The sequence below is a fragment of the Rana temporaria genome, chromosome 3, assembly GCF_905171775.1.
Source record: "Rana temporaria chromosome 3, aRanTem1.1, whole genome shotgun sequence".
NCBI classification, from domain to species: Eukaryota; Metazoa; Chordata; class Amphibia; order Anura; family Ranidae; genus Rana; species Rana temporaria.
The window spans coordinates 231,237,383-231,253,780 of NC_053491.1; the positions used below are offsets into that span (position 1 = coordinate 231,237,383).

At 43.1% G+C, this 16,398-nt stretch overlaps 1 protein-coding gene across 1 annotated transcript in view; it reads right to left on the bottom strand.

Annotated features, from left to right (window-relative positions):
- LOC120932202 (lateral signaling target protein 2 homolog) overlaps positions 1-16,398 on the bottom strand; it is a 71,356-nt gene that overhangs the window by 21,255 nt on the left and 33,703 nt on the right. The window contains exons 2-4 of the mRNA XM_040344424.1: positions 5,044-5,184; positions 2,392-2,529; positions 2,090-2,292 (exon numbers count right to left, since the gene is read on the bottom strand). Of these exons, the coding sequence (XP_040200358.1) occupies positions 2,090-2,292; positions 2,392-2,529; positions 5,044-5,184 (482 nt within the window). The remainder of the gene's footprint in view (positions 1-2,089; positions 2,293-2,391; positions 2,530-5,043; positions 5,185-16,398) is intronic.

Sequence of the window (16,398 nt, forward strand, 5' to 3'; positions counted from 1 at the left end):
TTTTTTTTTTTAAACCTAACTTATATGTACAGACCCTGAAATTGATTAAACCTATATATCTTGCCATATAATATTTTAAATGTTTTTTGTTTAAGTTTTTCTCCTCTAGCAAGGAGAAACAGATGGAATGTATCTTTTTAGTACAGGTAGTGAGTGTTGTCACCCTAGAACAGGAAGTGTTCACCAAGCAAAAAAAAAAAAGAACAGAAAAAAAAAAAAAAAAAAAAAAAAAAAAGAAGAAACTGGTAAACTATAATATACAATTTTATATATAAATGTACTGTAATATAATGTACACATTTCTTATATTTGGACACACTGGGGCAATTCTTAAAGTGTTCATAAAACGTCACACTGACTTACTGGTATCCCCTCTGGATTATGCAGTTACTAACTATAGTGTGTGTGTTTTTTTTATTTTATTAAAAGGCTAAATACCTTTTTTCACATGGCAGCTGTGTGGTCACGTGGTCCCCCTCTGCACTTCGTACTCAACCTATACATAGCAGCGGGAGGGGCTGAGGTTCCTCTGTGACGTCAGCCAGCCAGCATAGGGAAGGTCGCTTAACTGCACAGCGGCGGTGTGAGAAAAGGTATTTAGGCTTATCATTTAATAAGAAAAGAAAAGAAAAAAAACACACCACACACACACACACACACAAACACTGTAGTCAATAGCTGCACAATCCAGAAGGGGTTACAAGCATTTTTGCAGAATATCGGCGGGAGGGGTGGCAAGGAGAGTCGCTCTCACGCTGACAGGTGTGGGGGGGGGGGGGGTAAAGTGAGGAGAGACTGCGAGATAGCGGAGGCATGTAAATGGACCATGGTATCATAGCTCAGCAGCCATGATTACCATGGTCAGCACAGATGGGGGGGGCGGCAGGATCAACCGAGTATATTACAACACAGAAAGGGACAAACTACATGGCACAAGCACCACTATTTTTCATAATTTATAAAGGACCAGGATCTTTTTTTTTTTTTCTTAGGGCTACAACCACTTTAAAGTGTGTGGTAGACAGGTTGAGAATGCCATCAGACCAATGTACCAAATTAGTCAGTTCTTGCACATAAAGACAGGTACATGAATCTGTTGGAGCCTGGTACTGAGGTTAGAGTGTCTATATTGATATTGAACATGCCTTCCTCACTTTACTTGTTCCCGGACCACTGTATTATGCAGATAGAAGTACCGTATATACTCAAGTATAAGCCGACCTGAATATAAGCAGAGGCACCTAATTTTACCACAAAAAAAAAAAAAATGGGAAAACTTATTGACTCGAGTATAAGCCAAGGGTGTCCATCTGCATGCCTCACTGTGCCCATGCCTCACCTGACGTTTAACATGCGAGTCTATGAAAGGGGTGCCTGGTTTTGAAAAGTCGGTGCTCCCCAGCCGTAGGTCCTTCAGACAACAAACTTTGCACACTTATAGAGGAAGATTGGGGCTACATGTGACAAGTTTGGGGTCCGGGAGATCAGGCGCAAAAAGGTGACTTGAGTATAAGCCGAGGGGGGGAATTTTCAGCACAAAAAAAAAAGTGCTGAAAAACTTGTCTTGTACTCGAGTATATACACAGTACTACAGCTTTTCTCAGACTACAATACAAGATAATGCATCATTGAGTTTAACTGGTCAACCAAGGGGGCCCAATAACTGTTTGTCTTAAATATCTTAGTAAAAAAGCAATAGTTCCAGGTGCATACACCACCATACACCGCAAAATATCTGAAAGACCCATGACAAACCAAGGTATCAACATTTGGATGTTAACAGACAATAATTAAGAGCATGCTAGTCTGGAAGTAACCCCGTTCTTTTCTAAAATATGGATGGTTAAGCTAAAGACCTCTCATGTTTGCGTACCAAAGACTGCAAAATGAGGAAATGGCATGTCTCAATCAAGGGCATCACTCATGTTGCTGCTTTGCCTTTAGGGAAGCAGAGTAACCAAGCAAGATTTTTGTTGGTTTATTATTTTTTTTTTATGAAGGATTACCTATTGTTTACACTGACGTCTTCTATACAGCACATCAGAAGGCTATGTGCCCTATTGCGACAATCCACCAAAAACATACACACCTAAATTCAAACTCAGCACACAGGTTGTCATACTCCAGCAGGGCCTCGTGAGCAGCTTCAGTAAAAATACCCGGATCCTCCAGACTTTGCTCTCTTAGGATCCGCCGCAGATTTTCCAGGCTGCGCAACAGCTTCTGTGATAGTGGTCGAAGTAACACACCATCTGCTTCTTCTACTTCTACGTATGTGCCGCCTACAATAAGCTAAAGAGTTAGATCACAAATTTAGTAATCGTAATAATAGAAAATGAGAAAAAGTAAAAAAGAAGAGCCCTTAGTACATAAATGTTTAAATAGACCTACTTCTGCTGCAAACAGGAGGTGAGTGGTCATGGTATCATTTACAATGTCATCAGGGAACTTTAAGTGAAAATCTCTTTGCCTCCTCTTTGTGGGTACGCATTGTTCCAGAATTTGCTCCAGAAGGGCAAGCATGCGCTCCTGCAGTCATAACAAACAGCCACACAACAGGTTAGCCAAGTAGGTTGTGTTGGGACACATACGGCCTATCATGCTATATAAAAGCCAAAGAAAACTTGAAATTATGTCAAAATTCAGACAACTCTACAGCAAAAAATAAAATAGTTACATTTTCTTTTTTCAGGACTATCATCCAATCTTTAATGTTCTTTTTCCTTCTGGGTTAGGTTTATTGCTACCTGCCTTATGGAAGGTACGTAGATACTTACGCTAGCAGCTAGATTAAAAAAAGCAGACACCCTAGGGAATAAAATGGCGGTCATTGCAACTTTTTATCTTGCACGGCATTTGCGCAATAATTTTTCAAACGCCTTTAAAAAAAAAAAAATGGTTTCATGAATTAAAAATGTTTTTTTTTTTGTAAAATATGAAAGACGAGTAAATAGATACCCAACATGTCACACTTTAAAATTGCGCACACTCATGGAATGGCGCCAAACTTCGTTACTTAAAAATCTCCATAGGCGACGCTTTGAAACATTTTACAAGTTACCAGTTTAGAGTTAGAGGAGGTCTAGTGCTAGAATTGTTGCACACGCTGTAACGCACACGGCGATACTTCACATAAGTTTGAACAGCGTTTACATACATGGGCGGGACTTACGTGTGTGTTGGCTTCTGAGTGCGAACTACCGGGGACAAGGGCGTTAATTTTTTTTTTTACAATTTTTATTCCTATTACAAGGAATGTAAATGCGACAGATCCTCTTTATGGAGAGATGCAGGGTCAAAAAGGCCCCACATCTGTCCTCCAGGTTAGAAAGCATGAGATCATAAAAAAAAAAAAAAAAATAATAATATTCACCGATCTCACGCTTACTAGCCACAATCGCGGCTTTGTTTACTTCCGGGTACCTGGGTGTGACATCATCACATCGCGCCCGGGCCTCCAACGGTCATAGAGATGACAAACATGTTATACTTCTAAATGTGCAGTGGTTTTCCACAGGGCAGCCTGGATCCTCCTCTTCTCGGGTGCCTCTCCGCTGCTCCTGACCCTTCCCTCCTGTCGAGTGCCCCCACAGCAAGCAGCAGCTGTGTGCCCATTCAGACACAGAGCTGACGTTTGGCCCTGCCCCTCTCTCTCCCGATTGGCTGACTTTGACAGCTGCAGGAGCCAATGGCGTCGCTGCTGTGTCTCAGCCAATCAGGAGGGAGAGGTCGGCCGAGGGACTTTTGGACAATGTTGGACAGAGATGGGGAACAAGTATTAGGGGGTGCTGGGGAGGCTGCTACACACAGAAGGCTTTTTTCTAAATGCATATAATGAATTTAGATACAAAAAAAAAAAAAAAAAAACTTCTGCCTTTACAACTTCTTTAAGTCTGGGCTCTGACTAGGGCAGGCAAGGACCATAACCTTTTTCTCCTTCAACCATTGTTGTCATTTTTGCTGTGTGCTTAGAGTCATGGTCATGTTGGAAGGTAAACCATCTTCACATCTTTCTGGCAGAGGGCAGCAGATTTTCATCAAGAATGTGACAGTATTTTGCTCCATTAATTTTCTCTTCTATCCCGACAAGTGCTCCAGTGCCTGCTGCAGAGAAACACTCCCATAACAGGATATTACCACCTTCATGCTTTACTGTAAGAATGTTATTTGGATAGCGAGCTGTATTGGTTTACCTTGTTTGGTGCCGAGGCAAAATAACTCAATTTTAGATTCATCTGACTATAAACCCCTTTTCCATGTGGCCTCAGAATCTTCAAGGCGAGTTTTGGGAAAGCTCACCCATGACTGCATTGGGCTTTTGAAGGAGTGACTTTTGGTTCCCATTTCTAACTCAGTAATCATGGTCTTGCATTACGCATCTGTACAGGAAGGTCGCCCTACCACAGTATATATGCATGGGGCGGTCCAGTAGTGGCTAAAAATTGATTGTCTTCCTTTTTAATAGTTCTGTCACTTTTTCAGGTATTCCGTAAAAAATATGTTTCGTCAGTAAATACCCCCATGTGCGACAGTAAAAAAAAAAAAATGCCATTGGGCGGTTGGCACCCCTGAACTGCAGCATGCTTTCTAGATGCATTCACCTTCCATTTGAGATGATTCTCACAAATATAAAACCTTGAAAGATGAGGGTATATCCTCTTAGGGAATTATATGCGTTTATTGTACTGTCAAAGATACCGCCACCTTTTCCCATTCCGCCCTTTACTACTTTTGCTTTGTGTTTTCTCCTATACCCTTCTATTATACTTCTACAAACCATACGAGACCGTTGGCTTGATCTCATTACCACCGTTTTTGAATTCTTCTTTTGGTTAAACTTCATGTACCGTTTTCAACCAGACTAACCATGTAACCATTGTCAAATGACTGAGACGTTCTACCCTTGTACTTTCACCCATAAATCTGGGTGGCTGCATTTATTATTTCTGTTAGATATCAGTTCCATTTATACTTTCGAAAAGTTAAACATACTTAGTCACTTATTACATACACACCATATACCAGAAGACATAACCATATTACCTGGCTGTTATGCAGCTGACTGAGCAGAACCAGATAGTTTTGTGGGTCTTTCCGCACATCCAGGCATTGTAGCTCATGAACAATTGCATTTACCTCCTCATCAATATAAAAGAACTTTGCAAGTAGGCGTGGATCCGATTTCTGTGGGGAAAGGAAAAAAAAAAAAATTCAAATTTAAAAATAAACTCGCCTTTTAAAAATTACACATGACATCAAACCCAGTCTCTGCATGACAAGAAACCATTCGCCAAATGATATAGAAGTAGTCAAGTATTGTTCCTGAACTTAACCATTTTTTCTTCACAGCTTTTAACATGTCAGCATACTGCAATAGTCCTGTACAGATAAATAGGCCATAATTAAAAACATGCTGGTCTTTATGCAGATTTGTCACTGTATTTGTAACATGACTGCAATGCAGTAACACAATGCAACCAGTCTCGTCACACACCTACCACTCTGCACACCCATGTAAAACACGTATTTCTGACTCAGTAAGGCATCTCCCTATGTACTCCCTCTGCTGTCATCTTCTTCATTGACCAGGGGACTAGCATTATTTGCCTAATTAGCAGGCTGAACAGAATTACAGATCCTTTTGCAGGTAAAAACTGCAAATTTTATGAATTTATTCATACACATAAAAGTGTCTTTACTAGTACTATTTCAAAGTTACTGTTGTAGTTACCAAAAAAAATAAAAAATACATGTCAGATTTAGAGTCACGTCCAGAATGTGCAACCAGCATCTTGTCAAATAAAATCAATAAAGAAGGTGGGATAACTTACAAAAAGGAGTACAGTTTTCCATTTACTGTAGTCGTATACAAATTTGTACTGAGATTAGAGGAGCAGCAAAGTGTAACTGCGGTTCTGTACTACAAAAGCAGGGAAGTCCTTCATGCTTATGAGACAATATGTCTGCCCAATGTACATAGATCTTTTAAAAAAAATCCAGAACTGAAATACAAAACACAAACCAAACACAGAAATGTATTAAAAAGTGTAACTAAAAAAGGTAACCCCCCCCCCCCCATTTCGGAAAGAGTAAGGTAGAGTTATAACCCCGTCAGTTTTTTTTTTTTGTCATCTGTGTCCCATAAGGTGAGATTACTGTTCACTTCATGTCCCATAGCCAAAACAGGAAGTGAGGAAATCCCTCCAAAAGAGAGGGGATACCTGGGTGTAACCAGAGTCACTAGAGCCAACGTCTCCATTGGAAAAATTCCCCTCAATGTTCTGGTCAACCCAAAATTCAGGATTTCCCTTTACTTTTAAGGATACCAGTAAAGAAACAGGACAGAGGATGACTCTCTCCAACAAGGACACAGATTGCAATAAAAACATGACAGGGATTATAACCCCCTCTCTCCAATCCAAAGAAAAGGTTTGCCTTCAGTTACGATTTAAAAGGAAACCTCTCAGGAACCAACTTTCCTTATGTGTAACAAAATCACCTATTTTTACTATAAAATTTCAAAATCCTTAAAGTATGCATTGCTCCCCATTCTTGCAATTAGAAATGAAACAGCTAAACTGTTTTAATTTGATTGTTTTCCCAGGTTTAATTAAAGCTATGAGTTTCAAACCCTTTTTTAAGTAACATTTTCACCTGTGTGAAGTTGGCACCCCATGTTTGTAAAATCTGAATAAAAATATACCATTCGTTTGTGCCGCGTTTGTGCTGGTTTGTGCCGCTAAAACGAGCGTTTGTGCCGGTTTTGTTTCTGAGATATTTAACATTCAATTTAATGCAAGCCCCGCCCACTTTGCACCCCATGTTGCTGAATTTTAAAAAAAACGGCGCCATTCGTTTGTGCCGCGTTTGTGCCGCAAAAAGAAACGTTTGTGCCGCTTTGGTTCCAGAGATATTGAGCGTTATATTTGCTGTAACCCCGCCCACTTTGCAGCCAATGTTGCTGAATTAAAAAAAAAACGGCGCCATTCGTTTGTGCCGCGTTTGTGCTGCAAAAAGAAACGTTTGTGCCGCTTTGGTTCCAGAGATATTGAGCGTTATATTTTCTGTAACCCCGCCCACTTTGCACCCCATGTTGCTGAATTTAAAAAAAAACGGCGCCATTCGTTTGTGCCGCGTTTGTGCTAGTTTGTGCTGCAAAAAGAAACGTTTGTGCCGCTTTGGTTCCAGAGATATTGAGCGTTATATTTTCTGTAACCCCGCCCACTTTGCAGCCAATGTTGATCGAAGATACCGGGGAATGGGCGTGCCTATGGAGACGGAGGATGATTGACAGCCGGCTCTGGCGCGTCACGCTTCTCCGGAAATAGCCAAAATAGGCATGGCTCTTCACGGCGCCTGCGCATAGCCTGTGCGCAGGCGCCGTGAAGAGCCGAGACCTACTCCGGCTGTCTTCGGGGAGAGTGACATGCCAGGGCCGGCCGTCAATCATCCTCCCTCTCCCTAGGCACGCCCATTCCCCGCGGGAGCCGAAATCTTTATCGTACAGGTACACAGTGAGTACGGGTGTCAAAAAATCGGGACAGGCATACTGTAGCTCGCGCTACAATGCCTGTCTCGATGGAAAAATGATGCAAGTGAGGGTGAACTACCGCTTTAAGTCTGACCACAGATTTTCTATTGGATTGAGGTCTGGGCTTTCACTAGGCCATTCCAACACATTTACATGTTTCCCCTTAAACCACTCAAGTGTTGCTTTATCAGTGTGTTTGGGGTCATTGTCCTGCTGCAAGGTGAACCTCCATCCTAGCCTCAAATCACACACAGAGTGCTACAGGGTTTTCTCAAGAATATCCCTGTATTTAGCACCATCCATCTCTCCCTCAACTCTGACCAGTTTCCCAGTCCTGACTGCTGAAAAACATCCCCACAGCATGATGCTGCCACCACGTTTCACAGTGGGGATGGTGTTCTTTGGGTGATGTGATGTGTTGGTTGGCGTCCGTCTCTTGGCCGGATTGCTGTTGTGCCGTGTTCTTTGCATGTGAAAGTTCTTTCCATTATGATAGATTTGATGGTGCTCCTAGGGATCATCAAAGATTTGGATATTTTTTTATAACCCGACCCTGACTTGTACTTCTCAACAACATTGTCCCTACTTGTTTGGAGAGTTCCTTGGTCTTCATGGCAGGGTTTGGTTGTGGTGCCTCTTGCTTAGGTGTTGCAGCCTCTGGGGCCTTTCAGAAAGGTGTGTCTATGTAATGACAGGTCATGTGACACTAAGATTGCACACAGGTGGACATCATTTCACTAATTATGTGACCTCTGAAGGTGATTGGTTGCACCAGAGCTTTTTATGGGCTTCCTAACAAAGGGGGTGAATACATATGCACGTGCCAATTTTCTGTTTTCTATTTCTAAACAATAGTTTTATATATTTTTCTCATTTCACTTCACCAACTTAGACCATTGTGTTCTGATCCATCACATAGAATTCAGATTAACAAAACATTGAACTTAAGGCTGTAATGTAACAAAATACGAAAAAAAAGTCAAGGGGGGTGAATACTTTTGCAAGGCACTGTATAGAACAGAATATGAAAATGTTAAGGTGAACTTTTTCTTTTATTGATTTTTTCATTATACAGTTCCATAGTTCCTTGAACAGTTCTGTTGTCTTCGAAAATTCTTCTGTCTTTCTTTAATTTTTGTTTATTAACAAAGATTCACAATTTGGAATCTTATTTTGGAATCTTATATTGTTCTTGTTGGTACTTCTATACATACCCAAAATATCCGCTAGCAAAATACTTCTGTATACATGTACTTTTTGATTTGATTGAAGTATTATAATAAAGATTTTTGTACGTACCAATGGCACTAGAAAAGGAATGTTTACTGACCAAAAAAGAAGTGACTTATGTAAGAGAATTTGCTGGAGTGCCGTTTTGCTTGGTAAGCACCTGGTTTAAACTTTTGTTAAAAGAGAACTATGGCTCGACCTTTTTTAGCTTTTTTTTATTTTCTCCTGTGACAAAAAAACTCAGCATGTGGCGGGCTATTGCCCACTATATGCTGACAACACAGAGCCACGCTGAAGCCAGGACAAATCCTGACAATACTGTCGAGATCCACCCTGCCGCCTGATTGACAGCTGGCTATGCCTCACTAGAGCCTTAGCCAGCTGTGCCCGCCCCCTCCCCGGTCTGTTCCTCCCCCATCTGTTCTTCCAGTCAGTGCTAGAGAATCGGAAGGGGGGGGGGGCGCATCCCTGCAGGGAGAGGATCGGGAAGGGGGGGGCCGCATCCCTGCAGGGAGAGGATCGGGAAGGGGGGGGATCCCTGCGGGGGGTGGCAAAACTACGCATGTGAAGTAAAACATCATGCATAATATCCACCAAATCTGCACAAACTGGGAACAAATGAATCTAGTTGTATGTAAGATTTAATAACGAGGTGTAAAGTCAGTGTGGTTACAGAAAATATAACGCTCAATATCTCCGGAACCAAAGCGGCACAAACGTTTCTTTTTGCGGCACAAACCAGCACAAACGCGGCACAAACGAATGGCGCCGTTTTTTTTAAAATTCAGCAACATGGGGTGCAAAGTGGGCGGGGTTACAGAAAATATAACGATCAAAATCTCCGGAACCAAAGTGGCACAAACGTTTCTTTTTGCGGCACAAACCAGCACAAACGCGGCACAAACGAATGGCGCCGTTTTTTTTTTAATTCAGCAACATTGGCTGCAAAGTGGGCGGGGTTACAGCAAATATAACGCTCAATATCTCCTGAACCAAAGCGGCACAAACGTTTATTTTTGCGGAAGAAACCAGCACAAACGCGGCACAAACGAATGGCACCGTTTTTTTTTTTAATTCAGCAACATTGGCTGCAAAGTGGGCGGGGTTACAGCAAATATAACGATCAATATCTCCGGAACCAAAGCGGCACAAACGTTTCTTTTTGCGGCACAAACCAGCACAAACGCGGCACAAACGAATGGCGCCGTCTTTTTTTAAAATTCAGCAACATTGGCTGCAAAGTGGGTGGGGTTACAGCAAATATAACGCTCAATATCTCCGGAACCAAAGCGGCACAAACGTTTCTTTTTGCGGCACAAACCAGCACAAACGCGGCACAAACGAATGGCGCATTTTTTTTTTAAATTCAGCAAGATTGGCTGCAAAGTGGGCGGGGTTACAGCAAATATAACGCTCAATATCTCCGGAACCAAAGCGGCACAAACGTTTCTTTTTGCAGCACAAACCAGCACAAATGCGGCACAAACGAATGGCGCATTTTTTAAGAAAAAAAAAGCAACATGGGGTGCAAAGTGGGCGGGGTTACAGAAAATATAACGCTCAATATCTCTGGAACCAAAGCGGCACAAACGTTTCTTTTTGCGGCTCAAACCAGCACAAACACGGCACAAACGAATGGCGCCGTTTTTTTTAAAATTCAGCAACATGGGGTGCAAAGTGGGCGGGGTTACAGCAAATATAACGCTCAATATCTCTGGAACCAAAGCGGCACAAACGTTTCTTTTTGCGGCACAAACCAGCACAAACGCGGCACAAACGAATGGCGCCGTTTTTTTTCAAATTCAGCAACATGGGGTGCAAAGTGGGCGGGGTTACAGCAAATATAACGCTCAATATCTCTGGAACCAAAGCGGCACAAACGTTTCTTTTTGCGGCACAAACCAGCACAAACGCGGCACAAACGAATGGCGCCGTTTTTTTAAAATTCAGCAACATGGGGTGCAAAGTGGGCGGGGTTACAGCAAATATAACGCTCAATATCTCTGGAACCAAAGCGGCACAAACGTTTCTTTTTGCGGCACAAACCAGCACAAACGCGGCACAAACGAATGGCGCCGTTTTTTTTAAAATTCAGCAACATGGGGTGCAAAGTGGGCGGGGCTTGCATTAAATTGAATGTTAAATATCTCAGAAACAAAACCGGCACAAACGCTCGTTTTAGCGGCACAAACCAGCACAAACGCGGCACAAACGAATGGTATATTTTTATTCAGATTTTACAAACATGGGGTGCCAACTTCACACAGGTAACATTTTCACTTTGGTACATCAAATGATGCAACTTCTTGTTTTTCCCCCTAAGGTGAATAGGAATAAAATGTATGAAGTGAACTTTGTGTATAAATAGTCTCAGTAATCTTTCAATTGTATACGGATATATTGATAAACAAATAAACAATGTATTGCATTCCTCTCTCTGGGTCATTCCAGGGCCCACCAGATGGGGGAGCTGCACACTAACACACAGGTCCTCATGGAGACACTATAGGGAACCTGTTGTGGTAGAAGCCATTGATGTTACAAGTGGTTTGCCCACCCAGAGATTGTTTGGTTTCCTCCCTGTTTGGTCTGCCCCATGTCATTTGAACAGGGGTGCAGTCAGTGGGCTTCTGCCCTCTCTGGTTCCACTGGACTTCACTGATGTAATCATGTGTGCACCTGTAAAGTCACGTGAGGCATCAGGGGCAGAGCCATATGACACCGATGGGTGTTCATCTCAGCAGCATACCTGTGCAGATCTCCGTTGCTAGTACAGAGGCTGCCAGTCAGAAAATACTAATATTAAATACTGCCCATTTGATAATTCCTGTTGAATATTCTGAAATCTTCAGCTGGTGGGAGGATTCAGAAACACCCAGTTTACTGTGTTTCCCCGAAAATAAGACCAGGTCTTATATTAATTTTGGCTACAAAAATCACACTAGGGCTTATTTTCAGGGGATGTCTTATTTATGGTATGTACAATAATCTACATTTATTCAAATACAGTCATGTCATCATGATGATCTTAAAGTGGTTTTAATCCCAAAAAGAAAAAAAAATATATATATCCTGAGCCTTTAAAGCACGATAGCCAGCACAGTGATCCGCCGTAGCTCTTCTCCACTCTGAGCACTGCAGAGGAAGGGACCGCTGATGTTGGAGAGAAGAAGATCTCTAGCCGGTCACGTGAGCACCCAGCTGCACTGTAAGCAAGGTATTTTCCAAAACAAAGTTACAAAAAGGAGACACACTGCACATTATGTAATCCGTTTTGTAAAAAGATTATATGTTTTTACAAAGACTTTAACTAGGGTTTATTTTCGGGGTAGGGCTTATATTGCAGCCATCCCCAAAAATAACGCTAGGTCTTATTTTCGGGGAAACAGGATAGGAAATCCTAAATAGGCAAAAGACAGTAGATCAATGCTCCACTGGATACAGTAAAGACAAAAATGAAATTTAGCCCAACGCCCTAACTAGAGGAGGGTGGCTACAGGTAGAGGTGGACTGATATATCAGCAGGCCTATATCTGGCCTTTAAGAAATCGGCATTGGCCGATTATTATGCAAATTAGGGCGATTAACACAGCGGCATGGCGTACCAGAGCAAGAAGCAGAGTGCGGGGATCAGAGACAGGGACGGCCGGGCCAGGGTGAAAAGTTCCCCCCAGGCCGCCTACCTGCTATCCAAAAATGGCCGCTATCACACCCACTGTCTGCTGAATATTTTTGGGGGTTTTGGGGGGTGGGGTATTTTTGGTGAAGGAAGTCGGCCAGGGCAGCCGCCATTTGGCCGTTACCGGCTGCACTGCATTCTGGGAGCTGTAGTCCGGAGGCAGAGAGGTGGGGCGTGCAGAGGACGAATGGAGCTCTGTCTTCTGTCTGTGGCCAGGAACAGTGGTGGGAGCGCTCCGCTGGTGGGCACTGATGAGGTGGCAGGGAAGGACATTGATAGGCTGAACTGGTGGGCACTGATGGGTTGCACCCCACCTCTTCACCCTAAACAATAACCTCCTGCCTAGATTTTATGAGATGAAGAAAATAAATAAATAAATAAATAAATAAATAAATAAATAGGCAACATACATTGGCCACCGGCCACCCCGATTTTTAAATATCAGCATCGGTCAAAGAAAAACCTCATATCGGTTGGCCTCTAGCTACAGGTATACAGTATATATAGAGTCAACTGCTGTGGATTTGATCCATCTGATGAGATAAAAAGGAGGGGCACTGATCTCAGAGTATCATCACTACTGGCTGCATATGGGTGAAGATAAAAGGGGGGTCTAGGAAACTTATGAATCTTGAGCTACATGCATATAGAGTCAAACCAGGTTTTATTGTGCGTTGCATCAGCATTATATGGTGACCCTCCAAAGGCCAACTGTATCTGCTGTGGTGCATGTGCAGACCAGCACAGAGCCCACTCACACACCGATTACAGATGATGCCTGAAAGGAGGGCCGCACCCCTCAGGTTATCCACCATAAGAAACTTTATTGGAGACTGCTCAGACAGAACATGGTTCTGCCATGTCGTTATGTCCAGTCTCCAATAAAATTTCTTGTGGATTATACCAGCGATGTGCAACTCCCCTTTCCAACTGCCATAGAATTGTCATTCTCATAATAAATTACAAGCAGAAGAGCAAAGACCCCCCCCCCCCCCCCAGACCTTCAAGAGTCCCTGCCTCCCTTACATCACAGTGCACCCCTCTTACCTTGTGCTGCTGCTGGGAATCAGCTGGGGTGGAGCTGGGAATCAAAGTATCTAGGAGGAGGACCAGGGGAGGGCAGGAATCTGCTGCAGAGACCGAAGGGGGGGGGGGGCAGCCAAGATGAGGGTGTGCTGCAGCTGCGCAGAGAAACACAGGATCTGTAGGAGAAGTTCTGTCCTCTTTGCTGCTGAGACAAAAGCGGGGGCAGGGATGAGGGGAGTACAGCAGCTGAAGGAGAGGTGCGAGGGCCACACGATATGGCCTGGCGGGCTTATACAGAGGTTGGACAAAAATACAGAAACACTACATGACTTGAGGGTGAGAAAGCGGAAGTGATGCAACATTCTTTTGCTTCCGCTGTGTGATGAGACACCTAACAGGTGGGAAGCCTCACTTTTGTCACCGTGTGCGCTGCTAGTAATACAGAGTCATATCAGAGCTTACTGAATTTCAAAGGCGGCAAATTTTTGGTACCCGCTTAGCTGGTGCCTGTGACAGAAGCTTCCAATTGATTTGCGGTGTCCTGAGGTAAAGTATCAAAAGGTTAAGGATGGCACATACAGTTTCCAGGAAAAACGTCATCTTATAAGCAAAAGCTCGGTCGACAAAAAAAAAAATAAAAAAAATAAAAAGAAGGGGACACTGCACCGAATGGTGACCCAGATTTTTGAGTCGTATCAGATTCCATGACTTAGATTTGTCAATTCGGACTTTGTTGGATCTCAAAAGGTAGGACAACACCATATCCGATAACGATTTTATTATTTCTACCATAAAATCCTGTATGTGTAGCATCCTGGAGATCATCCAAGGAGGGATTGTACTGAACACTGCTCACCACAAGAGGTCTTAGCCTATACCGAGATCTGAACAGGCATGTGAAAAACAAATGGATGGTTATAGCTTTGATGTAATACTAGGGATTATACTTATACTGTATACAAAACATGAGATTTGCATCAGATTACATTGCATTGTGTCCACAAAATCCTATGATCTTGGGTTGCAACCGAAAGAATAGGTTTATTTCCAACTATGAAAGACGATACTCAGTGGCTGTGGAAACTTGGTGAGCACTACAGTGGATAGTTATTCTCTTCAATAGTACTGTGCTCTCCATTGGGCCCCCTATATTTTTTTTGACTGGCATATGGTAATGCACTGTGCACAATTTTTTAGGCCATCACACAGGCGATTCCAGTGGCAAGAATTGGCAGATTCTTGTGACTGGGATGATTGGATTACAAAGTAATGCCAGGCTGACAGCAGCCATCACTGTTTGTATGTATCCACACACTAGAATGGAGGTCGGAGCATGGATGCATTCAGATTAGCATACATAGGTCATCTCATCTGCCGATTTTTGCCCAGTGTATGCAGGTAGTCACTGTGTGAAGGAGGCGCCATTTTTTCCCCAATAACGTATATTATTTCAAAGGGGACCTGCATTTTACCTTTGCCGTTCTGCCTTACACAATACTAGTGGAATTTTTTACCTTCTGGGTGAGCCTAAACAGAGGAACGTAATGTTAGCTTTTAACATCAGGTTTTTCCTTGGAACAAATTGCGTTGATGCAATCGCGCTATATATTTATATTACACACACAGCAACAAGATATGTTGTGATTTTCAAGTCTGTATATCTTTGTACTATTTATAGACATACAGCTCGCATAATTCCTGAAGAAGTGGACAGAAGCTTTTGAAATGCAAAGAAGTCCAACTCATCAACAGCCATACAGCCACATTCATGATGGCACGAGCATCTGCAATATGTCACATTTGCTAGTAATACAGTAAAACATGGTTATTCCAGAAGATGGAGCAGATGTCAAGTCCCCACCCCCCCCCCCCCCAAGCAAAAAGGGATAGAAACACATTCCACTAAATAGTGCAAGGTTCAATGTTTTATGAGGTCCTCGAGGTTGTATGAATTCAACATGAGCACCATGTGCTGCGCGACAAACATCAAAACAGTAAGCCAACTGGTCGCTGGATATTGAATTCACAGTGTCAACAATTCAATGTCTCAGATCTTGAAGAGTAGCAGGCATAGATGGGACAAACACCCCTACAGATAGAAATCCAGGGGGTAAGGTCAGAGGACCTGGGTGGCCACAGATGAACAAGATCTTGTGGTCCACCTCTTCCAATCCATGGTCCTAGCATGACGTTCAGATAACACTGAACCTCCAAGTGGAAGTGAGGTGGGGCATCATCTTGCATGAAAATTAAGTCATTCAAATCTTCTTGAAGTGGGGAAAAAAAAGTTTTGTAGCATGTCCAGATACGAAAATACTGTCAAAATTACTTTGGCAAAAAATAAATAAAAAGAGAGGTTCTATAAACTGTGTAGCACCCTGGTTGTAGGCAGGGTTGCTAACAAATTTAGTTTGCTAGAAGGCAACTAGCCTGGCTAATTGTTAGGGGGATCCACCGACTTTTCTCTAACCCTGGATTTGATGCACCACCTCTCTTGTGTCACTAGGTGGCGATAGAATGACAAGGGCATAGTAAATTCAGACTAGGAGTGGATGGGTTGTCTTAGCCAATTAGCAGGGGTTTTTTTTTTTTGGCCTGCTGGGAGAGCCAATTTATTCAGGAGAAGTCAGGTGATCGGGGTTCTGTGCCACCTGGACGGCTGTCTGGGTGGACGTGGGTTACAAGGCTCCGTGTTGTAGGCCAGAAGCCTAGCCCAGGAGCACCTGGCTGCATTGCTGTCTGAGGCCTATCCAGGTTTGAGAGAAGCAGCGCAGAGTTGCGGCTTCAGGCCGGAAGCCAAACCAAAGTTGCAGAGGTTCCGCCAGACGGGGAACCGAATTGTTGTCAGCGGTGAGGGAGAAACAGTTGCCAGAATGAGACGACCACTCTTGTCGCCAGGGGCAAATGAGGATTAGGCCAGAGGTAAAGGGGA